The sequence below is a fragment of the Budorcas taxicolor genome, chromosome 18, assembly GCF_023091745.1.
Source record: "Budorcas taxicolor isolate Tak-1 chromosome 18, Takin1.1, whole genome shotgun sequence".
Lineage (NCBI taxonomy): Eukaryota > Metazoa > Chordata > Mammalia > Artiodactyla > Bovidae > Budorcas > Budorcas taxicolor.
Genome location: NC_068927.1, coordinates 55739742 through 55766153, shown reverse-complemented (window position 1 = coordinate 55766153; position 26412 = coordinate 55739742). Strand labels below are relative to the sequence as shown.

General features: G+C 52.8%; 1 protein-coding gene across 1 annotated transcript; it reads left to right on the top strand.

The window, feature by feature from the left end:
* The first annotated feature begins 6281 nt into the window (after window positions 1-6281).
* On the top strand, window positions 6282-21747 carry ZNF541 (zinc finger protein 541). The gene is made up of 15 exons (XM_052656704.1): window positions 6282-6588; window positions 6674-6917; window positions 8697-10512; window positions 12705-12763; window positions 13011-13170; window positions 13323-13496; window positions 14214-14538; window positions 17346-17409; window positions 18018-18160; window positions 18543-18646; window positions 18791-18866; window positions 19361-19449; window positions 20938-21078; window positions 21283-21464; window positions 21582-21747. Exons 1-15 carry the CDS (start codon window positions 6282-6284, stop codon window positions 21745-21747), a joined length of 4050 nt encoding a protein of 1349 aa, XP_052512664.1.
* Window positions 21748-26412: the final 4665 nt, after the last annotated feature.

Sequence of the window (26412 nt, the reverse complement as noted above, 5' to 3'; positions counted from 1 at the left end):
CCGTCCCTGGGATTCTCCAGGCAAGAACACTGGAGTGGGTTGCCATTTCCTTCTCCAATGCATGAAAGTGAAAAGTGAAAGTGAAGTCGCTCAGTCGTGTCCAACTCTTCGTGACCCCATGGACTGCAGCCCACCAGGCTCCTCTGTCCATGGGATTTTCCAGGCAAGAGTACTGGAGTGGGGTGCCATCGCCTTCTCCAGTCACTTGCAGCTAACTTAATTAAAATTAAGTAAATCTGTCAGTTGCACCAGCTACATTTCTAGCTGCTTGTGAGCTACATGTACCCAGGGCTTGTCACTGGACAGTGCAGATTTAGAACGTTGCTACCAGCGCAGACAGTTCTTTCAGACCGTGATTATCTGCCCCAAAGAGAAACCTAGGTGACGCAGAGGTAAAGAACCCGCCTGTCAATGCAGGAGACGCAAGTGACGCAGGTTCGATCCCTGGGTCAGGAAGATCCCCTGGAGAAGGAAATGGCAACCCCCTCCAGTATTCTTGCCTGGGGGAAATCCCATGGACAGAGGAGCCTGGTCGGGCTACAGTCCACGGGGTCGCGGAGTCAGACAGGACTGAGCACCAGCACATTTCACATTTCATTTCCACTCTGTCCGAAAGAACGCCGACAGATTTTTCAACCTGATAACTAATTGGAAAATAATGAAATTGACTGTGGACTAAATAAAACATCTTTGTAGACAAGTAGATATTCAGATTGTTCCCTGCCTCCCTGCCAGACAGAGCTGCTGTGGATTTTATTTACCTAGTGAGCTGTGGGTTTATGGCTGCTGTCTGCAGTCTGATAGTGGGTTACTTTCCCCAGAGGTGGTCGTATTTCACAGGAGACTCCCTTTGTCTTTTTACCCCCACCAGTTGTGGAATGATGGGTCTTTTTAAAAGGCAAAACTTAAAATTGCCTTGGATCCCCAGTGTTGTTTTAAATTGTTGTTGTTGTTGTTTAACTAATGAACAAAGCTTAAGTGATGATAAAGTGTACAAGTTCCTAAAGCTTGCAGCTCTTATGCCCCTGTAGAGCCAAAGTCAGCTTGCAAATTAAATACAAACAAAGCAACCAAACTAGGGTAACTCATATTACAAATGTTAATTTAATGAGAGGGATGCTATTTTGCCAAAACTTAACTGCTTCCTTGAGACAAAGACTTTTGCAGACTACCACACGGGGCCCTTTGGGGTTTAGCACACCCTGTGGTGTCTCAGATCCCCTATCCCTTTTCTCAGTTTCAACAGCAGCAAAACCTCCACTTGTACCATGATGTCTGTTGGCTTTAGTTGAGCCCACAAGCGTTATCATGAGCCAAATCCACCTCTGTCCTCTTCTCATTAGCCTGCAGCAATTAAAGTTGTCCCATTGGGCATTACTGGTGTTGGTGCAATTATAAACCTACCCTGGGGCATTGAAACCAAATGGTAGTAGTACAGGTGATCAGGGGCTTCCGCAGTGGCACAGTGATAAAGAAGCCGTCTGTCAGTGCAGGAGATGCAGGTTCCATCCCTGGGTTGGGAAGATCCCCTGGAGGAGGAAATGGCAACCAGTATTCTTGCCTGGAAAATCCCATGGACAGAGGTGCCTGGCAGGCTTCAGTCCATGGGGTTGCAAAGAGTTGGACATGACTGAGCACACTCTTGGCACACCCTAGGTGATAAAGTAGTAACCCAGTAATCCATGTATAAAGATGCTCTTCTTTTAGGTTCTCAAAACGAAAGCACACAATATCAGAACTCTTGGAGAGAGTAGTTGGACGTTTGGGAATGTCTCCAAGGGACAAGACACACTGCCCTACAGGGCCTAGGAGGGAGCTCTCTGCCTAGCAGGTGCTAAAACTTGTTGAATTGAATTATCTGTTGACAGAGCAAGAGCAAGTTCAATATTGGTTGAGTGGGGGTTTGCTTTACTCTCTGGAAAAGGATGTAGATATCAAAGCATGGCCTTTGGACTTCTGGCATGCCTGCCCAAGGTTGCAGCCAGACCAGTTTGTGGCATGAAGTGTACCAGTATGTTGGAAGGCAGGTGACTGGGCACTGGGGAAGTCAGATGCAGCCTGTCTCCCGCCCCGCCCACACCCTGCGCCTTTCGTGTTTTCAAGTATAATTGGTGCAGTGCCATCTAGAGTTTAGCTTACAGGGAATCAGTATTGTGTAGCAGGTAAGAACACAAGCTCTAAAGTCCAAACATCTGGGTTTAAGATCTGGTTCAACTCCCAGTTAGGTGTGTGACTTTTGACAAATGAGTTACTTGCTTAGAGTCCCTTTTCCTCTCTGTTAAATGGAGGTGGAAAAAAAAGGAGTCGGGGGAGTAATAATAGAACCGACCTCCGGGATGTTGTGGAGAGTGAATTCGTAAACGTAGAACACTTAGTGTGATGTCTAACAAGGAGAAAACACGATTTGACTTTGTAAGATATTGCTTTCTGTTTCTTTGAAATAATGGTTTATGTTTTGTATTATTTGCTCATTTTTTATTGATGGGAGGTGAAAGCAATGGTTGTTTTTCCCCCTTGTTGTGCTGAGAATACTTTATAGCAGCCCTGCAGAAGCAACTTTGGAACTGATAGAGAAATCCCCTTTGTCCTGGAATATAAACCTCTGTAATCCACATTCTCTTGTCTGCAATTTAGAATCCCCAAAAGCTCTGAGAACGCTGAGGTGGCTGCACCCTCATTTGGTGGCCGTACCTGAACTCACACATTGCTCTTCTCTGTCTTTATTTCATTTACTCTGAGTGGTCAGGGAGTAGGGGTGGTAGTTTAGTCACTAAGTCAGATCGGACTCTTGCGACCCCCTGGACTGTAGCCCGCCAGGCTCCTCTGTCCCTGGGATTCTCCAGGCAAGAATACTGGAGTGGGTTGCCATTTCCTTCTCCAGGGATCGAACCCGGGTCTCCTGCATTGCAGGCAGTTTCTTTACCAACTGAGCTACAAGGGAAGCCCGGTGGTCAAGGCATCAATGAGGAAAGAGTGATGTGGTCACCAGGTGCTCCCCGGGGCCCCCAGGGGTTGCTCACCCCTGTGGCGTATGCATTGCTTTACCTTTCTAACCTCCCCCACCCCAGATTCTGAATTCTGAGACTCACTTGGGCCCCTGAGTTCTGGTGCAGGATTTCTGACCTGCACTGAGCCTTAATTCGAGGGTCCTCAGTAGGCTACTTACACAGACACACAGGTGGACACGTAGTGTGACACTCAGATGCTGAGGGTGCAACCGTTGTTACATTGCATCATGAAAAGTTTAAAAACAGACACGGCCTAGGAAACTAGACCCAAACTCCAGTTTTTCTAGGATCCGGTCCATTTGTCATCAGTGAGTCATCAAGTGTTTATTAAATGTCTCACTATGGACAGAATTACTCTTGATAGCTCAGAACAACCCAAATACCCACCCACAGATGAACGGATGGAGAAAATCCGGACAGTGGAATAGTGTTCATCCATAAACGGGAATAAAGTGATGATTCATGCCCCAGGGGGGATCAAATTAAAAAATGCTCTGCTTAGTGAAAGAAGCCAGGAAGAAAAGGCTGCATATTATTTGATGCCATTTATAGGCAATAGATGCCCTTCTCCATACTTTGTTGGCATGTGTCCTAATTTTTTTGTTGAAAAACTGGACATTTTGATCATTATAATGTATGTGGTGACTCTGGTAATCAGATCCCCCCATTCCAGGCTTTGCTGATGCCCACTGTGTGTTATAATTGTTTAGTGGCTTTTCTAGGCTATTTTTATAAGGACTGTACTTTTGGTTGTGTGTGGTCAGTGAAGTCTCTCTTCTGTTAGTTGAGAGTTGACAGAGATTCCCTTCAGTTGTCCAAAGGGAATACAACCAAACAAACCCCACCTCAGGCAGCTCGTAGCCTTTGCAGCTGGGCTCTGGGTGAGAGTTGAGACGGGCCTTTGACGTTCCGCAGGCAGTTCACAACTCTGCTCCCCATGTTAACTTCCTGCTTGCACAGAACCCAGGTCAGCCGGCAGTGACAGCTAGAGCCTTCTCAGGCCTTTGCTGAGCGCTGGCCCGCCCTGGGCATGCAGCCTTCGAGATTCCCTGGAACGTGGACTGTGTGAATGGTTTTGTTTTGTTTTCTTAAATCAGCAGAAGTGCCCGGTTTGTCCACTGCTTGTGTTGTGTAGCTCTGCAGGTTCTGACTGACATGTGATGTCGTGTATCTCCTGTTACAGTCCCCCGGAGAAGGAAATGGCAGCCCACTCCAGTGTTCTTGCCTGGAGAATCCCATGGACGGAGGAGCCTGGTGGGCTACAGTCCACGGGTCCCAAAGAGTCAGACACGACTGAGCGACTTCACTTTCATTTTCACTCTGAAAATCCCTCCCCTGCTTCATCTCTTCTTCCCTCTCTTCTGCCCCCGAACCCTGGCCACCACAGATCATTGTAACGTCTCTTTATAGTTTTGCCTTTTCCAGAATATCATGTAGTTGGAATCAGAGAATGTACTGTCTTTTCAGACTGGCTTCCTTCACTTAGCGATACGCATTTAAGCTGCTTTCTTCCATGTCTTTTTGTAGCTTACTCGCTCCTGGCTTTTTATTGGTGGATGACATCCCATTATATGACTAACCACAGTGTATCCACTCCCCTATTGAGAGACATCTTGGTTACTTCCTGTTTGGGGCAGTCATGAATAAAGATGCTCTAAGTTTTTGGGTCATTGGAATGGATATCTAGGAGTGGGATGGCTGGATCGTATGGTGAGACCATGTTTTATGTTTAGCTTTCTAAGAAACTACCGGTGCAGAAGGACTTTCCTGGTGGCTCAGCGGTAAAGAGTCCACCTGCAGCACAGGAGCCGCAGGAGACGTGGGCTCGATCCCGGGGTCAGGAAGATCCCCTGGAGAAGAGCATGGCAACCCTCTCCAGTGTTCTTGCCTGGAGAATCCCATGGACAGAGGAGCCTGGTGGGCTACAGTCCATGGGGTCACAAAGAGTCAGACGTGACTGCGGTAACTTAGCACACACGCCAGTGCAGAAGTCTTTCGAAGCCCTTTTCCCCCAAAGCATCTCACTCTCCTTTCCTCCTGGTCTCAGTAGTGTCTGCAGTCAGTCTCGGTTGAATATCCTGTGCCCCCGGCTGCAGTGTCTGGTTCCTTACCTTGAGTGTTGTTGACAGACGCCTTCTCCGTTTCCACTCTTCTCTGAGCGAGTTCTGAGTTAGAACCTTGCATTTCTAGAAGTTTCATTTCTTCCTTTTTAAAAGCACCCCTGCCCCTTGTGTCTTTTTCTTTTCTCTACTGGGTTTTGTTGTCTCTCATCCTGTTGTTAACTAGTTCTTGGAATGCCTCTCTAGACTAGTGCGTCGGGTTTTTTTCTTTTAATTTATTTATTTTTCCTGCGAGTGGCTTGACTCTTCCAGGGCCTCAGCTCTTCCCTGTGAACTCAAGGACCTGTTTCCCCTTCCATCTGTCTGTTACAGCCTCCAGGATAGTGCTCTCTAATAGAAATATAATATGAGCCAGATAATGTAATTCAAAGCAATCTCATAACCATGTTAGGAAATAAAAATAGGTAGGTGAAATTAGTTTTAATATCATATTTAAGCCAGTAGATCCAAAATGCTTTCATTTCAATGTGTAATCAATATGAAGATGAGTTATTTTTGGTACTGAGTCTTCCAAATCCAGTATGTAAATTACACTCACCACAGGTCTCAGTTTGCGGCCACATTTTCAAGTGCTTCATCACCACCTGTCACTCACTGGTGGACGTCATATTGGAGGATAGCTCCAGGCCCCATACAGGAGACTGACTTCACCTTGGGCCCACTCGTGGGCCAACTCACACCTCTGGCTTTGGGTTTCTTCATTGTTGCTGGCACCTGGGGTCTTACCTGTCTCTTGAGCCTGGCTCTCTACTAAAAATTGTCTTGTATCTCATGAGTTTATGGTTGGAGAAAGAGATCAGTTCAGTCCACCATGTCGCCAAAACCTTTTTAATTTATTCCTTACAACAGTCTCATGATAGAGATGTGCTTATGCTGAATTTGGAGATGAGGCGGCTAGGGCTCGTGGTGCTTGAGTGACTGCCCAAGGTCACATGGCTGCTGAGTGGCAGAGAACAGACTGCAGGACGCATCTGTGTGAATTCCAAGTCCACACTCTGTCCACCGTGCACGTTGGCTCCTCGTAACTGTGATTCTTCCTCGTTCGTTCTCAGGAATTAGATACCATCAAGGCCTGCTGTCTCCTCCCTGACTCTGCACACAGCCCTGCTTGTCTGGAGAGTCGCCCTTGGCTGAGCCCTGGTGGTGGAGAGCCATGGACCAGTACAGCCTGGAGGATGAGGGTGCCCTTCCCTCCGAGATGCACCTCTCTTCGTATCCCGAGGACCAGGCGCTCACCTGCAGCGACGCCGTCAACCGGGACCTGGGGCCTGGCACACGGGACCTGCTCTACGGTGGCCTGAGAGGTCTGGAGCTGGACCCCAGCTTCCCGGCACCCGACACACCCAGCGAGCCACTGGAGGACAACCTGGACACCCTGTCCCTGTACTCAGGGAAGGACAGTGACTCCACGAAGCTGTTGGAGGAGTATGTAGATCCCGAGTCTCAGACTTCCTTACAAGGTGAGGTCGTGCCCCCGGGGCCCGGGCCTGGTGGGCTGTGGAGGTCCCTGGAGGTCTAGAGCCGGTGCCTTTTCCCTCCATCTAGACCTGGGGCTGGGCGCCCTCAAGGTGCCCAAAGAGGCGGAGGAAGGAGGCCGGGCCACGTCGGGGAGCGCGCGGAAAGGCAAGCGGCAGCACAGCTCCCCGCAGAACACGCTCCTGGACTGCAGCCTCTGCGGGAAGGTGTTCAGCAGCGCCAGCTCCCTGAGCAAGCACTACCTGACGCACAGCCAGGAGAGGAAGCACGTGTGCAAGATCTGCAGCAAGGCCTTCAAGCGACAGGACCACCTGTGCGTAGGGGCCGGGTCAGGACGTCTACTCAGGGGGCTGGGGGCGCGCCTGGGCCTCAGCACCCCTCCCATCAGCCCACACCCCGCCCTGTGGAGGCCCCCAGGGGTGTGCAGCCTGTGCTCAGACGCAGACTGGTCTTGAGCTGCCAGGGTTCCTGGGGCCAGACCCACATGGCCCCAGCCCCCAAATCCACTCCAGAGAGGAGAGTGCTGCTGCGACTGGCAGACAGGACCCTTGTGGTTTAAAGACACACCCCAGGGGCAGTTCTGTCCTGGAGGGAATTGGGCTAACTCTGTGCAGAAAGATTTGGAGCAGGTGCCTGAAGAGAACAGATCTGTGCTCTGTGAGGGATATGCCTTGGGATAAGAGGCTGTGAGAGGCTATGAAATGCTTGGAATGTTCACTCTCCCCCTTTTTTTAAAAAAATTCTTGATTTTAAAAAGCAAGCCCAGGGTAAGAGCAGAATTACCTTTGTTCTTCATACCTTTGAAATGATAAGGTTTTCTTGCTACTGAGGAAGGAAAGACAGACTTTGAAACAGAAAGACTTGTAAGTGAGAAGGATGATCCATCACCTTTGGTAGCATGCCCAGGCTTACCAGGAGAGACAGTGGTAAAGAATACACCTGCCAATGCAAGAGACATAGGTTCAGTCCCTGGGTCAGGAAGATCCCCTGGAGGAGGGAATGGCTACCCACTCCAGCATTCTTGCTGGGAAGATCCTATGGACAGAGGAGCCTGGTGGGCTGCAGTCCATGGGGTCACAAATGGTCGGACACGACTAAGTGGCTGAGGAGCACAGCCTGCACAGAGTATCAGTGAATCCCACTTTCATTCTGTCCTCACTGCCTAACCCCCTGCCCCCTGCCAGGGATGGGAAGCAATTTGCTCATGTCACAGGAAGGTAACAGTTAGGGCTAGGCAGTGGGCCTCTTGACCCCTTCTCTGCTGCTTCCGTCAGATGGAAGCTAAGGGTCCACCTTTGGGGGGAGAATTTTTTTATTTATTGTGCCACATTTATTAGAACCATCCAGAGTAGGGCTGCTGGGAACCCAGAGGGTGATGTACCCATTTGCTGATTTCTATAATAAATTAATGTAGATACAAGTGTGACATAAGACATTTGTATTCATTCATATTTGCAGAAATTATAGGCAAATTTGGCTGTTTTCTAGAGAGTCTTTGCTGACTGGGCATCTGTAATTTTTTTCTTTCTGTTTTGCAATGGGGGTCACAGGTGGTTCTCTAGAGGCATCCTATGGGAAGGCAGAGATTCCTTTGTTCAAAGAAGGAGCACCCCCAAGTTAACATTTCCTCGCGTGCATTCTCCGAACTCTGGTTCTCAGGGATGCTAAAAGGGGCTCTTTGAAAAAAAGTGATTCTGTGGGCAAATAACTTGGAGAGACATGGAAAGTTAAACAGGTTCGCTTTATCTACTCTATGGCTTTTCACTTTGCTACTATGAACATCCAAGAAGTAAACAGTGATTTTTTAAAACTCACTTGCCAGCTGAGCCCAAGTCCTCAGGGAGCAACCTTGGAGACTGGTGTTGCTTTGGGGAACTCTGACTTGGCTCCCATGATTTTTTCTCTGATTAGGAGTTTGCTTAAGGGTGAGGGAAAGAGCCCCCGTTCCAGATGACTTTGAGTCAGGGGGAGTCTTTCCTCGTGGGGTCTGAGCCCATTTTCTGCCCTGCTGGCCCCGGGGGACGTGCTTGGGTTCCTGTGACGGGCGACCTGTGCCAAGACCCCCCATGACCCAGTCCTTGTGTGCTTCCAGGACCGGACACATGCTCACCCACCAGAAGACCAAGCCCTTCGTGTGCATCGAGCAGGGCTGCAGCAAGAGCTACTGCGACTACCGCTCGCTGCGCCGGCACTACGAGGTCCAGCACGGCCTGTGCATCCTCAAGGAGGTGCCCCCGGAGGAGGAGGCCTGTGGGGACTCGCCCCACATGCACGAGGTGGCAGGCCAGCCCGCGCCATCCGGCCTGAGGTCGCCCGGTCCCCTCCTGCCCAACCGAGACCTTCTGCGCTGCCTTGTAAACAGCATCGTCCACCACAAGATCCCGTCCCCGGGGCCGGCTGGGCCTGCGGACAGCGGCGAGGGGAGGAATGTGGCCTGCTCCTGCCCGTCCTCGTCCGTGTCCTCCTGCTGCGGTCCAGCTGGTGCCCTGGGGACCCTGGGCCCTGATGTTCTCGAGGAGCCGAGGCCCCCACAGAAGGAGCCCGCCGCTGACGTGTTCACGGCCATCCACTCACGGGCGGCGGAGAGCAGCAGCCCCGACCCGGCCGAGCTCGAGCCACTCCAGCTCTCGTCCTCCCTGGAGGGCTGGCCCGAGGGCGCCCCTCTGCCCTCCTGCCTGCCTCTGTTCCGTGGCCAGACAGTCCCCACCACTGGTTCCCAGCCATCAGGCCACAGTTTCCAGTGGCTCCAGAACCTGTCAGGCTGCCCCAAGAGCAAAGGAAACAGTGTGTTTGTCGTCCATAAGCCGCCATCCCGGGAGGGCTCTGAGCCTGGCCCTGGGCTCAGCAGCGCCTCCCCAGTGGGGGAGCCCTCCGCCGGCCTGGGGCCTGGCCCAGAGGACGTGCCACCCTTCCCTCCCGTGCTCCTGAAGGCTCCTGGGGAGGCCTCAGGGGACCCCAGATTTGCCAGTGCCAGCGGGGATGATGACTGCTGGGCTCCCAAGAAGGGCAAGTTTGACTGCGACTCCTTCCGGTGGCCCGGGGACCCGGGCTCGCAGGACCCTGGCTCGAAGCCCAGCAGCCTCTCGTCGGACACCACGCCGCTCTTCCGGCAGCTCTTTCTGAAGTCACAGGAGTCCCTGGTGAGCCATGAGCAGATGCAGGTGTTCCAGATGATCACCAAGTCCCAGCGGATCTTCTCCCATGCCCAGGTGGCCTCCGCTTCCTCCCAGCTCCCCACTCCCGATGGCAAGCAGGGCCCCCTGAAGCCGCTGCAGGGGCCATGGCCACAGCAGCCCCCGTCTCTGACGCCCGCTGTTGACTCTCTCCACGCTGGCCCCGTGAACCCTGAGCCAGAGGGCTCCCCAGCCCGCCGGAGAAAATCCACATCCACTTTCCCTAGGGAGGCTTCACCTGGCAGCATAAGCCGGGATGCAAAGGGCGGGCCAAAAGTGGCTGCCGCTCCACCAGCCCTCACAGCATCGTCCCTGGACCCTCCCGGGAACCCAGACATCTCTTCTCTGGCCAAGCAGTTGAGATCCTCAAAAGGGACCTTGGACCTGGGCGATATCTTCTCTCCCGGGGGCCTGCGTCAGACCCAGTTAGGAGGGGATGAGCCATCTGGAACCCACCTCCCAGGGAAGCAGGCCCAGGCCGAGAATGGCATGGCCTCCGGGGCCACGAAAGCCGAAAAGGGCCCGGCCTGCTCCCGGGGTGGAGGCTACAGGCTCTTCTCTGGCAACTCCAGAGCGCAGCGCTTTTCAGGCTTCCGGAAGGAGAAGGTGAAAATGGATATGTGCTGTGCGGCTTCCCCGAGCCAGGTGGCCATGGCCTCCTTCTCGTCGGCCGGGCCTCCAGCAGACCCCGCCAGGGACTCCAAGTCCAAACTGACGACATTCAACAGGATCCAGGTACCAGGGCCATCTCACGGACCTAACCATACCGGAGGCAGTCTGGTCCTTACCCATTTCTGGGTTTCTGACTTGGCCAGGCACCTTGTTTAACCTCAGCAATTCTTCAGATGCAGTTGTACAGAGAGGGGGAGGGAGGATTCAGAGAAGAGGGGGCCCCTCCCATCATCCCCCACCCCGACCCCACCGCGCGCGCACGTGAAGCAGGGCTTTCGAGCTGGGAGAGACACTTGGTGCCGCGTTGCTTCACTGCCCGCTTTCTGTTTGCTTCCTCCCTCCCTCTCGCTTCCTTTTGGATTTGCCTCCTTCGCGTCTTCAGAGGATGTGAAGGTAGAGCTCCTCAGCCCTCGACGTTGCTGTGTGGAATGCCGTGTCTGGTCGTGGGTCACGGATCACGGGTCTGACTTGGCCCCCCGCTGCTGGCGGTGTGCTGGTCCGCCCTCGTGGAGCGCTCAGGTCCTCCCGCGTGGCGCCCACGAGGTCCCAGAGTAGAGGGCTCAGCCTCACCTCCTGCCGGCGTTCTGAGGTCCAGCGTCCTTCCTGTCAGGCCACAGCTATCTCATCCGCTTCTTTTTTTATTATTCTTGACAGCTTTAATATTTACATGCTGTCTCACCATTTTGTTTATTTTTTGAGATTAAGTTTTCAGTTTTATATTTGGTTATTTTATTCTGGCCACGAGGCATGTGGGATGTTAGCTCCCGACCAGGGGTTGCATCCATGCCCCCTACATTGGAAGCATGCAGTCTTAACCTCTGGACCACTAGCAAGTCTCTGACTCACCATTTAAAAATGTGCCATCCATTGGCTTTTGAGCATGTTTACAAGGCTGTGCACCCTGTATTTCACTGCTCTTTGCCTAAATACTTTGCTCACCCCCGAAAGACACCCCATACCCTTAGCTGTCTGCTGCAGTCTCTCCGTCCCTCCCAGCCCCTGGCGACCAGGAGTCCACCTTCTGTTGCCATGGATTTGCCTGTCTTGGACACTTCCTGTGGTTGGAATCATACACTGTGTGGCCTTTTGTGTCATTTGCTTCTTCCACTTAGTACGATGTTTTCAGAGTCCATCCGTATTGTAGCGTGGATCAGAACTTTTCCTTTGTATTGCTCAGTAATCGTCCGTTGTACGCATACACCGTGTGGTGTTTGTCCATTTATCAGCTGATGGGCATCTGGGTTGTGTTCACTTCTTGGCCATTGTGATAGTGCTGCCGTTAACATTTGTTATTGTTTAGACATATTTTTTCATTTCTCTTGGGAGGTAACACCAGAATTGCTGGATTATAGGGTAATCCTCTCTGTTTCAGAAACTGCCAGACTTCTCCAAAAGCCGTCTTACCTTCCCACTCAGAGTCTGAGGCCCCCAGCTTCTCACCAACACTTGTTATTGTCCAGCTGTTTGCTTCTAATGCAGCCAACGTAGTGGGTGGGAAGCGATAACCTGATGATGGTGTGATTTGCATTTCCCAGATGGCTAACAGTCTTGAGCACATTTTTATGTGCTTATTGGCTATTGATACATCCTCTTTGGTTAAGTGTCTGCTCAGAGACTTTGCCCATTTTTAAGTTGGTTTGTGTTATGACTCTGGAGCTGTGAGAATTCCTTATGTATTACAGATACGAGACCCTTACCAGATACATGATTTGCAACTCTTTCTCTCCCATTCTGTCTTTTCACTTAAAAAAAATTTTAGTTTATATTATAATTGATATACAACACAGTGTTGGTTTCAAGTGTACAGCAAAGTGATTCAGTCACACATGTACACATATCCATTACTTTTCAGATTCTTTCCCGTGTAGGTTATTGCAGGATGCTGAGTAGAGTTCTCTGTGCTGTACAGCAGGTCCTTGTTGGTTACCTGTCTTGTGTATAGTCGTGTGTTTCTGTTAATCCCAAACGCCCTCTCCCCACCTTTCCCCTTTGGTAACCATAAGTTTGTTTTTGAAGCCTGTGACTTTTCACTTCTTGATGCTATCCTGTGAAGCACAGAAGGTTTAAGTTTTTTTTTTTTTAAAGAAGGTTTACGTTTTGCTGATTTGTTCTGTCTTTGGTTTTGAGTCACCAAGAGACTGCGGCCTGCTTCAGGGTCGCTAAGAATCACACCCGTGTTTCCACTAAGCACCTCACAGCTTTCACTCCTGCACCTCATTTCTGAGCTGCTGGCTCAGGTGCGCTTTCATCTCCAGGGTGGAAATATCTACCGGCTCCCCCACCGGGTGAAGGAGGAGAACGTGGCCGCTGGCTGGTAAGTGCTGGAGCCCCTCCCTGCCCGGCCTGGGGAGCTCAGCACCCCCGGGAGTCCCCTGCTGGCTTTGACCTACCGCCCAGGGGGCGAGCTGTGGGTGCTGCCCTCCTGAAGGGGCGAGCACCAGGCCGTGGGGGATTGGGGCATCGTCTCCATTCCTTCAGTTCTCCTGGAGCTGTCAGGGTATCCAGGCTTGGGGATGGAGCCCCGTTCTCCCTCTCCTGCCTCCTGACACGTCTCCCCACAGTCACCAGCACAACAGGGGCCCCACAGACTGGGCAGAGCCAAGGAGCACGTACGTTTGCAAGAACTGCAGCCAGATGTTCTATACAGAGAAGGGGCTGAACAGCCACATGTGTTTTCACAGCGACCAGTGGCCGTCACCTCGAGGGAAGCAAGATCCACAGGTGAAGGGGCGTGAGGCTGCGTTCAGCTTGCCGGAGTTGGGGGGAGGTGGGGGCCTGGCTGGAGGCTGGGAGCCAGGGCGGTGCTCCTCTGGAGGGGCCCTTGCTCCCAACCTGCTCTTTCCCTTAAAGGGCTGTCTCTTTTCTGTGTGCAGGTGTTTGGCATGGAGTTTTGCAAGCCCTCAAGACAGGTGCTGAGGCCAGAAGGGGATGGGCAGAGTCCCCTGGGAGCCAGAAAGTGCCTGGACAACCCAACCACAGCCTCTTTGGGGGTCCCTGTGTCGGTGCCTGTGGCCCCAGCAAACCGTCCCCCAGGGAGCAAGGTGGGTGCTGATCAGTCCACCTCCATCCCGCCACTTTCCACCTGCCAGTGGGAGCTGTGGGAAAAGCCCCAAACTCCTGACTCTGGAAGAGCTTAGTTTCAAATCCATTCATTCACTCACCCTGCGCTGGACTGTCTCTGTGTCTGACCCTGCGCTGGGGACACTGCAGCAACCACAGCAGCCTGTCTCCTGGGGCTCCCGGCCCAGTGGAGTGGAGAGCCCCCATCCCCAGACAGTGACACCCAGAGTGGGCTGGGCTGGGCTGGGAGGGGAGCCGAGGGAGCTGTGGGAGCCCCAAGGGGGCACCAGAGACCAGCTTGAGCAGGCCAGGGAGGACTTCCTGGAGGAGGGGTTGTTAGAGCTGAGATCTGGAAGACGAGAAGGAGTAAGATAGGGGTGGAGGGGCAGATTGCATGGAGGTGAAAGAGCATACTGAGTTGCGCGATCAGTGAGTTTCCAAAATGGTCTGAGGGAGGGCCTTTCCTTGCGGGTGTGGATGCACGAGAAGGCTCCAGCTTCGCACACTGCCCAGCTCAGGGTCTGGGGTCTGGCGCAGGTGTGGTGGCCCTGCCCGGCCTCTGCTGAGGGCTGTGGGCACTGTCAGGCCGGGCATGCGTCTCTGTGGTCACTACCTGTCTCGCTCTCCTGGCGCTCTTGAGGACTGAGCTTGAGGCAGGTGGCCTCAGGTGACCCCTCGGGGTTCTGAAGCCTCTTCTTGTCCAGGGACAGGAGAAGGGCGGGGACGAGAGAAACAGCAAGGAGAACAGCCAGCACCGAAAGCGGAAGAAGCGCCCCCAGCCCAAGGCACTGTTTGTCCCTCCTCCGCCCCCCACGTTCGGGCAGCCAGGCCCGGGGCGGGGTCACCAGAGCCGCCTGCGCTCCCCCGTGTTCCTGGTGGACCGCCTCCTGAAGGGGCTGTTCCAGTGCTCACCCTACACGCCGCCGCCCATGCTCAGCCCCATCCGGGAGGGCTCGGGGCTCTATTTCAACACGCTCTGTTCCACATCTGCTCAGGCCAGCCCGGACAGGCTCATCAGCACCGTGCTCAGTGAGTGAGGCTGATCCCCACCCCCTCCAGCGGTCGCGGCAGGCCAGACCCACCCCTCCGGTAGCATGCGGTCCAGGCCTATGGCCGCATCGGTCTGGTGGTCCCGTTGCTGTTCAGAACTATCCCAGGACCATCTGGGTCCAGCAGCCTTCTAGGTGCTTATAATTTTGTAGGCAGAAAGAAAACAGAGGCCATTTAACCTAGCCACCCTTCCTCTGCCTGGTCTTTTGAGTAATTTTTAAACAGCTTTGCTGCTGCTACTAAGTCACTTCAGTCGTGTCCAACTCTGTGTGACCCCATAGATGGAAGCCCACCAGGGTCCCCAGTCCCTGGGATTTTCCAGGCAAGAACACTGGAGTGGGTTGCCATTTCCTTCTCCAAGGCATGGAAGTGAAAAGTGAAAGGGAAGCTGCTCAGTCATGTCCGCCTCTTTACTGAGATGTAATTCACAGATCACAGGAGACACCCGTTTAAAGTGCACAGTGTTTGTGAGAATATTCGTCGGGTTGTGCACTCGTCACACAGTCTGATCCTAAGCACGTTCATCTCCCCAGGAGATGGGCTATATCCATGAGCAGTTACACACAGGCCCCACCGCCCCCCAGCTCCTCAGCCCTGGGCACGGCTCACCTACCAGGCTACTTTCTCTCTCTATGGGTCTGCCTTCTCTAGACGTTTCGTAGAATTGGTGTCCTGTGACGTGTGACCGTCTGTGTCTGGTTTATTCACTTGGAGTAATGTCTGCAGGGTTCACCCCTGTTGTAGTATGCATCAGGGCTCCATTCTTTTTGTGGATGAATGACACTCCATTGTCTGGACAGGTTACCTTTTATTTATCCATTGGTCAGTTGATGAGCATTTGGTCTGTTTTTGTCCCTTGGCTATTGCAAAGAGCACTGGTTAAGAACCCTTAGGCATCAGTTTTTGTTGTACCTAAGTTCTGATTTCTCTTGGGTGTATGCCTCAGAGTGGAATTGCTGGTCCATAGGGTAACTGTTTAAGGAACCGCCAGACTGTTTCCCAAACTGTCATTTGACACTTCCACGAGCTCTGTATGAGAGTTCCTTGTGCTGTTGCGTACCGCAGAATTTCCTCCGTGAAGGCTGAACAGTGCCCCATTGCAGGCACACACCTGCTTCCTGCATGCGTGTAGGTGCCCGTCGGGACACTGTGGTTGTCTCCACATCGTGGCTACTGTGCATAGGGCTGGAGTGGACATGGGAGTTCAGGTGTCTTTTTGAGATCTTGACTGCAATTCTTTGGGATGAATACCCAGAAGTGGGATTGCTGGACCACATGATAGTTCTGCTTTTTGAGATAATTCCATACCGTGTAGTCTTTTTTTTTCTAATTTTTTATTTTATATTGGAGTATTGTTTTTTTTTAATTGGAGTATATATTCAGTTCAGTTCAATTCAGTCGCTCAGTCATGTCCAACTCTTTGAGACCCCATGAATTGCAGCACGCCAGGCTTCCCTGTCCATCACCAACTCCTGGAGCTCACTCAGACTCATGTCCATCGAGGCAGTGATGCCATCCAGCCATCTCATCGTCTGTCATCCCCATCTCCTCCTGCCCCCAATCCCTCCCAGCATCAGAGTCTTTTCCAATGAGTCAACTCTTCGCATGAGGTGGCCAAAGTATTAGAGTTTCAGCTTCAGCATCATTCCTTCCAAAGAAATCCCAGGGCTGATCTCCTTTAGAATGGACTGGTTGGATCTCCTTGCAGTCCAAGGGACTCTCAAGAGTCTTCTCCAACACCACAGTTCAAACGCATCAATTCTTTGGCATTTAGTGTTCTTTATAGCCCAACTCTCACATCCACACATGACTACTGGAAAAACCATAGCCTTGACTAGACGGACCTTTGTTGGCAAAATGATGTCTCTGCTTTTGAATACGCCATCTAGGTTGGTCATAACTTTCCTTCCAAGGAGTAAGCGTCTTTTAATTTCATGGCTGCAATCACCATCTGCAGTAATTTTGGCGCCTAAAAAAATAAAGTCTGACACTGTTTCCACTGTTTGCCCATCTATTTCCCATGAAGTGATGGGACCGGATGCCATGATCTTCGTTTTCTGAATGTTGAGCTTTAAGCCAACTTTTTCACTCTCCTCTTTCACTTTCATCAAGAGGCTTTTGAGCTTCTCTTCACTTTCTGCCATCGGGGTGGTGTCATCTGCATATCTGAGGTGATTGATAGATTGGAGCATAATTATTTACCATGTTGTTTTAGTTTCAGGTGTTCAGCAAAAGTGGTTTGGTTATCCACTTATCTGTTCTTTTTCAGATTCTTCTCCCATAGAGAAGCTCATTGAGGATGGTTCTCTGTGCTGTCCAGTTGGTCCTTGGCTTTCTTTGGTTCTGTTCTGTTTGTTGGGCTGCCCTGGGCCTTCCTTGCCGCGTGCGGGCTTTCTCTAGAGGCGCGCAGGGTCTGCTCTATTGTTGTGGTGTGCAGGCTTCTCACTGCGGTGGTTTCTCTCGTTGCGGAGCGCGGCCCCGGGGCGCGTGCACTTCAGAAGTTGCAACACGCTGGCTCAGTAGTTGTGGCACACGTGGCATGTGGGATCTTCCCAGATCAGGGATTGAACCCGTGTCTGCTGCATTGCAAGGTGGATTCTTAACCACTGGGTCACCAGGGAAGTCCAGTAGGTCCTTGTTGATTATCTATTTTATATACAGTAGTGCGTCTATACTATGAAATCTTAAAGAACCTGCTTTTAGCTGCTCCAGAAAGGCAGTCAGAAAGGGCCTCACGGGTCAGTTGTAGCCAGCCTTTTTGAGGCTCTTCTTTACGTGTTTTCCAGATCCCCTGGATGGCTCTTTCGGCATCTGTGTGGTAAAGGACAACACCAGGATCAGCATTGAACCGTGAGTTGGGACAGACTTAGAACCTGAGGGTCCTTCCAAAATGGGGACGCTCTTACCCTCTGCACATTCCTGTGTGGCTCTGTCAGCACCTTCATCCCGGGGAAACCAGGTCTAGGAGAGAAGTGCTGGGCTTCTCCGGCTGTCCCCGCAGCATTCCGTCTGTCCAGACATACCATAGTCGGCTCCCTGAGGACAGAAGGCCCAGAGCATGGGGTTCTGGGTAGAACTGCCAGTGGCACAGTGAGACACGCGTGCAGAGCCGTGGACTGTGGCTAGATGAAGGGGGCCTTGGGTGTAGGAGCAGGCCAGGTATCAGCACACACCTCCCCTGTCCTAGACCCCAGACAGCTGAGGCTAGAAACCTGGCGATGAAATCGGAGGAAGGAATTGAGCCTCCCTCAGGAGGCTTCTGGAACGCCTGTGTGTGTCTGTCGGGGTAATGGACACTCTGTGTGTCTGAAAGACGGCAGAGGGCATCCACAGAGCAGGGCCGTGGCCCAAGAGCAGGGCTCACAGAGCGTCTCTGCTTTACTTCCCACCTTGGTCACGCACTGTACGTAAGTCTTGTGTGTAAGTCTTGTACACCTGTGGGCGTGTCCTCGTTTCAGACACATCAACATAGGAAGCCGGTTTCAGGCTGAAATTCCAGAGCTCCAGGACAGCTCTTTGGCTGGGATTGATGAGCACGTTGCTTCTCTGGTCTGGAAGCCATGGGGAGATGTGATGAGCAACCCGGAAACGCAGGACAGAGGTGGCCGAGACCCTGGGGCCAGGGTCCCAAGGGCCTTCCTCTATCTCCAGAGATTTCTCCTCCCGGTTCCCACCCTGACCAAGAAGCAGTGTGCGGGGGTGGGGGGTTGGAGGGTGGACAGAGGCGGCCTTCAGCACAGTGCTGCTCCCGCCTGCGGCCCCTGGCCCACGTCCCCTCTCTCCTGGTAGCCGGCAGGCTGCACAGAGCAGGTGCCAGGAGCAGAGTTGAGCCTTCTTCCAGGTCCCTCCCTCCCTCAGCCTGCCTTTACTAGAGGGAGGGGACGACAAGGAGCCTCTCCCACCCTAACGGTGCCCTCAGGGAGGCCTCTTCCCTGGCTCGCCCTGACCCTCTGTGTCTCCGCCCCCTCCCCTCCTGGAAACAGTAACAGAGCTTTGCAACGTGGCCTGCTCCAGCGTGATGCCCGGCGGGGGCACTAACCTGGAGCTGGCGCTGCACTGCCTGCACGAAGCCCAGGGCGATGTCCAGGTGAGGCGCAGGCGCGGGGCGGTGAGCAGGTGGGCTGGCTCGGCGTGGCCCTGGGGTTGGCGTGGCTTTAGGGCAGGCTGCCTGGGTTTCCAAATGAATGAAGGGATGAAGGCAGGCCTCCACCTCCTGTGCCCCCTGTTCCAGGTTGCCCTGGAGACCCTCTTACTCAGAGGACCCCAGAAGCCGCGAACTCACCCTCTCGCCAGCTACCGCTACACAGGTGAGTGGAGCACGACTGCTGGCGTGGTGGGGGCCTGGCTGAGCCCCCGAGGGCCAGTCAGTGTCCACGGCAGAGCGGTGTTGTCTCAGGGTCTCACCTGCCTCCCCAGGAGGGCCTGTCCTCTCTCCGGGGGACTCCATGGGCGCCGTTCTCTAGCTGGTTCCTACCTGCTGTCCACTCATTTCCTCCTGGGCTCTGCCTGGCCGGGAAGAGGGTGCCAGGGAGGGCTGGGCGCAGGCACTCCAGCCCCGGAGTCCGCCTGCCCTTGGGCGAGTCACTTAACCAGTGGATGCCTCAGTTGTGGCATCTGTCAAGTGGGGATGGTAGTAGCCCCTACCTGCTAAGGTTTCGTGAGGATTGTAGGAGACCAAGCAAGAAAGGGGCTTAGCAGAGACCCTGGCATCTGATCGGTACCGGGTCACGGCAGCCTGAAGAAGGAGGGGCCGTGACTGTGGTCCCAGAGGAAGAAATGCCCCCCAGCTGTTTCTTGCTAGGTTCAGACATCTGGACCCCCATGGAGAAGAGGCTCTTTAAGAAGGCATTCTGTGCCCACAAGAAGGACTTTAACTTGATACACAAGACGGTAAGTGCACGCGGCAGGCTGGCATAGAGGAGGTTCCCTCACCGAGCCGAGGGGCTAGAGCCGCAGGGCCTATTGGGAGTGACTCTCCGCTCCTGCTGTGAACAACTGACAACTTTAAAAAGCCATCACTGAGAATAGCCCCAAACAGTACAGAAAAGAAGCCTGTGTTCAAAACAAAGCCCTCCAGGCCCCAGCCCACTGTCCACTGACTGTAACCTGACAGGCATTTACTGGCTGTACAGTTTACACACATATGTACACGTTCTCAAAAAATGATGAGCGTGTATATTTGATATCCTGCTGATTATCTTGCTCTTTTTTAAAAAACTGGTCCACAAAACTGCACATAATCGAAGTATAAGATTCAGTGTTTGGACGTACCTATCCCCGGTGGCTCAGCAGGTAAAGAACCTGTCTGCCGGTGCAGGAGACACAGGAAACGCAGGTTTGATTCCTGGGTCGGGAAGATCCCGTGGAGAAGGGAATGGCAGCCACTCCAGTATACTCACCTGAAAAATCCCATGGACAGAGAAGCCTGGCGGGCTACAGGCCATGGGGTCAAAAGTTCCCTCCTGCGCCTTTGTAACCTCTCCTTCCTGCCATCAACTCCTGTCTGCTTCCTGCCACTGTGAGTTAGTTTGCATTTTCTAGAGCATTACAGAAATGGAGTGATCACGCAGCACGTGCTCTGCTTTGGCTTCTTCCAGTCTGCATGACAGTTTTGCGCTTCATCCACGCTGTCGCGTGTGCCAGTAATTCATCAGTGTGCTGAGGAGTATTCCATTGCGTGTCCCCTTCTCTTTTTCATTCCGGGCTGCACGGGGTCTTCCTTGTGTGGGGGCTTTCTCCAGGTGCAGTCTGTGGGCTTCTCAGAGGGGTTTCTCTCGTTGTAGAGCTAGGGCTCTAGGGTGTGAGGGCTTAGCTGCTCCCCAGCATGTGGAATCTTCCCAGACCAGGGATCAAACCTGTATCCCCTGCGTTGGCAGGCAGATTCTTAACCACTGGATCACTAAGGAGGTCCTATCGTGTGTCCTCTTGTGGGCCTCTTCCCTCAGTACTTACTGTAGGGCCCTGCCCAGCTGTCGCAGAGGCCATGAGGTACCCACTGCATGAGGGTTGCTCTGCTTTAATTAGTCCTGATACATAGACACACGGCTCCACATGGTGTCACAGCGAATGCGTACCTCCGTGTGCATATCCCTGGAGGGAAGGGTTCCTGGGCCGGCCGTGTTGCTCAGAGTGTGCAGAGCTTAGCTGGTGTGGGCTCTGGTGGTTTCCTCTCTGAGCCCCTCACCCCTCGGAAGGAGTCTGTGATTCTCTGCCCCTTTAGCAAAGGGGCCCGCCAGGCCATAGCAGGAGAGAGTTCAGGAGGGCTTTCAAAAAGTGGCAGCTGGCCTGCTGATGGGGAGGGGCTCTAGGGCATCAAGGCCCCACTCACTACTGCTCCTGAGGCGCTGTCCATAACCGCCTTCTGTCTTCCCCGATCAGATCCAGACAAAGACCGTAGCCCAGTGTGTCGAGTATTACTACATCTGGAAAAAAATGATCAAGTTTGATTGCGGCCGAGCCCCAGGGCCAGAAAAGAGAGTCAGGAAGGAGCCAGATGAAATAGACAGGGCAGAAGCCAAGGTAGGGGGTCTCGGGGCAGGGGGTCTGGAGTTCAGCCCGATCCGGAGGCCTGGTGCCTATCCGTGCTGGGCAGGGGTGGGGGTGCTCCCAGCGGGAGGGGCTTTCCATGGGCGATGTTCCTGTGGGCTCTGGGTCCGTGCTGGTCCCTTAGCAGGGTGAGGGCGTGGCTCAGCACCCTTTTGTCATCTCTGCCCACCCCTGCAGGTCACTTGCAGTCCTCGGGAGAGACCCAGCCACCGTCCAACCCCCGAACTAAAGATAAAGACCAAGAGTTACAGGAGGGAGTCCATCCTCAACTCCAGCCCGAGCGCTGGCACCAAGCGGAGCCCCGAGGCACCCGGGAGCGTGGAGGGCCAGGGCGCCTTTCCCTGCCGGGAGTGTGAGAGGTACTTGGCTCCCTGGAAGCGCCTGCACCGCCTGCCCTCAGCCCCACTCCATCCTCTCAGGGTCACCCCGCCCACCTCCCCCTGCTCTGATCCCCCTGTTCTCTGGTGCCTCTGCAGGGTGTTCGATAAGATCAAGAGTCGAAATGCCCACATGAAGCGGCACCGGCTGCAGGACCACGTGGAGCCCGTCAGGGTCAAGTGGCCGGTGAAGCCCTTCCAGCTGAAGGAGGAAGAGGAGGAGGAGGAGGAGCTGGGGGCTGACATCGGGCCCCTGCAGTGGTGATTCAGGGTGGGGTGGCAGCGGGGGCGAAGCAGCAAGTCTCCCCAAGGTGCCCCTCTGCCTCCCCAGCCCGTCCCTGTTGCCAGGGGCCAGCCCAGCTTGCAGACACGGCGGGCACTGGGTCACGAGCCGGGGACACACGGTCATCTGACCGCCGTGAAGGCCCTGCCGCTGTATCGGAGGCTCCATTCTCTTAGGTTCATAGTCTCTCCCCTTCTGTCAGTTCGCCTCTTTCTGGAGCAGTGAGGCTTGGGGAGGGAACAGGTTAGGTCTGGGTAACTCTTCAGTCTTAGCCTCCGTTTCAGGCTTTGGTTACATTTATTCAGTAGGCCAAGATGTAGAGAATCAGTGGGAATTACCATCAGATCTCCACCGCACCAGGGCCCCTCGCGGAGGGTCTCTCTGCATTCTAGATTCTGCCCCTAGTCTTGACGTGACTTGTACATTGTTAGGTTTGGTTTTTCTTTTTTTGTACGTGTCGACTTGTAACTCTTATTAAATTGGGTTCTTAAGCAGCTCTCTTCTGGCTTCCTCGCCTGTTAATCCCGTGAAGGCTTGAGTCCCTGCCCCTCCAGGAACCACAGAGACGAGTAAGCTGAGTCCCTGCCAGCATTTATTAAGCACCTGCTGTTGTTAGGCCAGACAGTGCCCAGGCCATATAATGGGGACATGGTGACACGGAGGGACAGGGCCCCTCTCCTCACAGAGCTCACAGTTTAGGAGCGGAAGGTAGCAGTGATAAGTCAGCAAAGAGGCCAGTTTAGATATCGATCGCGGATGTGGCTCTGGCCATAGTAACAGAGGAGTCGGCCTAGGTTTAAGCTCTCAGGACATGTGGTAGTGGTGTGAGCAGCTCTCTTGTGAAGTTCAGGCCTGCCAGCGGTGACCAGCATTGGCAAGAGCAAGGACCCCCTCCTCCTCCACCAGCACCCCAACCTTCAGAGGGCACAGGGCAGACCGCACGTCCCTCCCTGCCTTGCTTCCCTTCTTTAGAGGGAGGAAAGCTTGTGGTGGGGCTTCCCAGGGACATTAGGACATTCTCAGGTGGCGCTAGTGGTAAAGAACCCACCTGCCAGTGCAGAAGACGCGGGAGAGGTGACTTTGATCCTTGAGTTGGGAAGATCCCTGGAGAAGGAAATGGCAACCCACTCCAGTATTCTTACCTGGGAAATCCATGGACAGAGGAGCCTGGCGGGTCCATGGGGTACAGTCCATGGGGTCACAAAGAGTCAGACATGACTGAAAACACACACACACACAGAAGCCCCTTGTAGCAGCGCCCAGCAGAACTCGCCTCATACCCCCTTGGCCAGGACTGTAGCCTGTGTTCTTTCTAAACTGATCCCTGGCAGCAGGAAAGGAAATGGCCAGTTATCCTGGACACGGGATCTGTCTCCAGGCCTGCAGAAAAAACAGTGTTTGCCTCAAGTTCGTTGTCACCCAATCAAGACTGGAATGCTGTTTGCCAGGAAAAGAAGAGGAAGCAGGAATGGCTCCTGTGGAGTCAGACCTTGTGTCCACCTCAAAGTGACACAAGGAAAGGGGCCAAGTCCGAGGGAGTGGCAGGGTGTGGCAGGCGCTGGCGAGTGGATGGGGAGGTGGGGTGCGCAGAGGACACCACTGAGGCTGAGACCTGGCTTCCGGGCCAGAGCGTGAAGCACAGACTGCCCCAGGAACCGGGGGAGGTGGTTCAGAGCTCCAGCTGCTATGTGGAGGTTGTGGTGGGCAAGTCGGGAAGCCAGAAAGCTCTAGGGTGAGATGATGGCCTGGACTGGGGTAGCAGTGAAGAGAGCCAGGAACACAGGCATTAAGGATCGGGTTAGAAGCAGACTCAGACTTGGTGACGGGTCACACATCACATGGACAGCTGGTAAGGAAAAGGACAGACCAAGGCTGGCACGACAGGTTTGGGGGTTGAGCGGCTGAGTAGACGCTGTCAACTGAGATGGGGAAGAGGGGCCCATCAGAGGATGGACGGCTTCAGGCATGACTATCTGCTGCCTTCTGACGGACTAGCTGGGGGAACAGGGTAAAGGGTAGTGTCAGGAGACTTCTTGGCTCAGATGGTAAAGAATCTGCCCCCAGTTCAGGACACCCAGGTTCAGTCCCTGGATAGGGAAGATCCTCTGGAGTAGGAAATGACAACCCATTCCAGTATTCTTGCCTGGAGAGTTTCACGGACAGAGTCTGGCGGGCTACAGTCCGTGGGATCACAAAGAGTCGGACATGACTGACTAACACACACACAAGGAGACTTCACAGCTCAGTAAATCTGCAAAGGGGGGGAGGGAGAGCAGAGGAGGAAGCTGAGTTTGAAGCAGTGTGGATACTGCAGTTAAGGGCAAGGACCCCGGCATCAGGTGATCCGGGATTGACAGCCTGGCTCCCTGTGCCTCTTTGCCACCTTGGGCAAATTTCACCTCCCCTGTTTGGGTCTCAGTCATCTCCTTCCGTAACTGGGAAATGCCCACCCCCAAGTATCTGTGGATGAGAAATTGGAAATCAGGTATTGGCAGGTGCCCGGGGTGACCTGAGCAGCTGCCACCCATCGAGCGCAGGTGCTGTCGCTGTCCTTGTGTGGGTCCCACCTTCTCAAGTGCGGCCCACTGACTGGAAATGAAAGTGGCTGGCTTCGTGGTCTGGTGGTATGTTAGGTATCTATTGCTGCGTAACAAATTAAGCTGAAACTTAATGGCTTAAAACAAATGGAAACTTTTATAGTTGCACTGCTTAGAGGGACAGGTAACCCAAACTGCTTGTGGTTATCCAGATTCGCCCCCCCCCCCAAATCTTATCTGTGGTCAGAATGCAGTGGCAACCGCAAGTGGTGGTCCCAAAGAGACTCTGAACTTCAGGAGAGAGCTGGGCAAGGTTTCCTGTGTGTTACCTCCCCTCAGCCAAACTCCACCCTCAGAAAAGAGGGTCTTCTCAACCCTGAATTATCTCCATCCTGATCATTTGGGGGTCCTGGAAAAAATGCACATTCTTATGCCCTACCACAGACTTTCATAATCTGAATCATTGGCAGTAGGGCCCTGGGACTTAAAAAATTTTTAAAGATGCTTTCTTAGCAGAGCAGTTTTTAGATTTACATGAACATTGGGAAAATGCTACAGAGAATTATCATATACCCCACAACCAATTTCCCCTCTTATTTAAATTTTTTATTAATTTATCTTTGGCTGTGCTGGGTCTTCATTGCTGCAACGGCTTTCTTTAGTTGCAGTGCAAGGGCTTTGTTGCCTCTCAGCATGTGGAATTTTCCCAGACCAGGGATTGAACTCGGGTCCCTTCACTGGCAGGCAGGTTCTTAACCACTGGACCAGCAGAGGAGTCCTCCCTTACATTTATCTGACATTAGAGTATGGCATGTTTGTTACAGTTAATGAGCCAGTATTGCTATGTTTTTATTAACTAAAATCTATTCTTTATTCAGATTTCATTAGTTTTTACCCAAGGTCCCTCTTCTGTGCAAGGATGCTCCCTAGACAGGACACCACATTTAGGTTCCTCTCGGTTGTGACAGCTTCTCAGACTTGCTTTGTTTTTGATGACAGTTATGAGGAGTTGTAGTCAGGTATTTTGGAGAGTGTGCCTCAACTAGAGTTAGTCTGATGCTTTTCTCCTGATCAGAGAGTGAGGGAGACAGCAGAGGTGAAGCACCACTGTCATCACACGTTATTAAGAGTACATAGCATCAGTGTGACTTGTCACTGTTACTGTTAACCTCCATCACCTGGTTGAGAACGTTTGTCAGGCTTCTACACTGTAAATGTAGCGCCTCCGCCCCCAACACCATCCTCTGCAGAAGAAAGTCTCTGTGCACAGTCTACATGAAGGAGTGGAGTCATGTTCCATCTTGAGAATGGAATATCCACATAAATTATTTGGAATTATGCAGAGAATATTTGCTTATTCTCCACCATTTATTTTTCAGTCATTTATATCAGCAGGAGCTCATGGAGATTTTATAGACTGGGTTATAATCAGGTGCTACTTTGTTGTTCAAATTGTTGCAGCTTTGACTATTGGGAACTCTGAGCTCATGGAGATTTTATAGACTGGGTTATAATCCAGGGCTGCTTGTTGCTCAGATTGTTCCATCTTTGACATTGGGAGCTCTTTCGGTTGGCTCTTGTCTCTTTGATATACCTCATCGTGTGTGTGTGTGTGTGTGTGTGTGAGAGAGAGAGAGAGAGAGAGAGAGAGAGGGAGGAAGGGAGGGAGGGAGAAGGAGATTCATGGTGTGTGTGGGGGTGTGGGGGTGTGTGTGGGAGGGTGGAGGCAGAGAAACAAAGAGATGGAGGCCAGGAGACTTCCCTTCTGGAACTACAAGACGTTCCAGGCTCATCCTGTGCAATGTCCTAGAACCACCCTTTTATCCAAGGAGCTCTCGTTCCTTTTGTTGGAGAACAAAGAGTATTAAAAACTAAGATCTGGGCGCTAGATATAATTGAACCTAAATTTTTAACAGTTTCACTAGCTTTTTTTTTTTTTTAATGAAACCAGCGTTAGACAACCTCTGCTCCCCTCTGCATACCTCTAAGACATTGCAGGTTCAGTTCATAAATAAAGCCAGTCACATGACTTTCCCTTTGTTTCCCAGTGCATGTAAGTTATGTTTACACTATGTGTGTATGTGTGTCAGTCGCTCAGTTGCATCCGACT

Excerpts from the sequence above, each read along its gene's own strand:
- ZNF541 (XM_052656704.1), top strand. The coding sequence starts at position 6,282 with ATGGACCAGTACAGCCTGGAGGATGAGGGTGCCCTTCCCTCCGAGATG. Across the intron at positions 13,171-13,322 it reads GAGGGAAGCAAGATCCACAG|GTGTTTGGCATGGAGTTTTG; the intron begins GTGAAGGGGCGT and ends TTCTGTGTGCAG. Across the intron at positions 21,465-21,581 it reads CCCTGCCGGGAGTGTGAGAG|GGTGTTCGATAAGATCAAGA; the intron begins GTACTTGGCTCC and ends GTGCCTCTGCAG.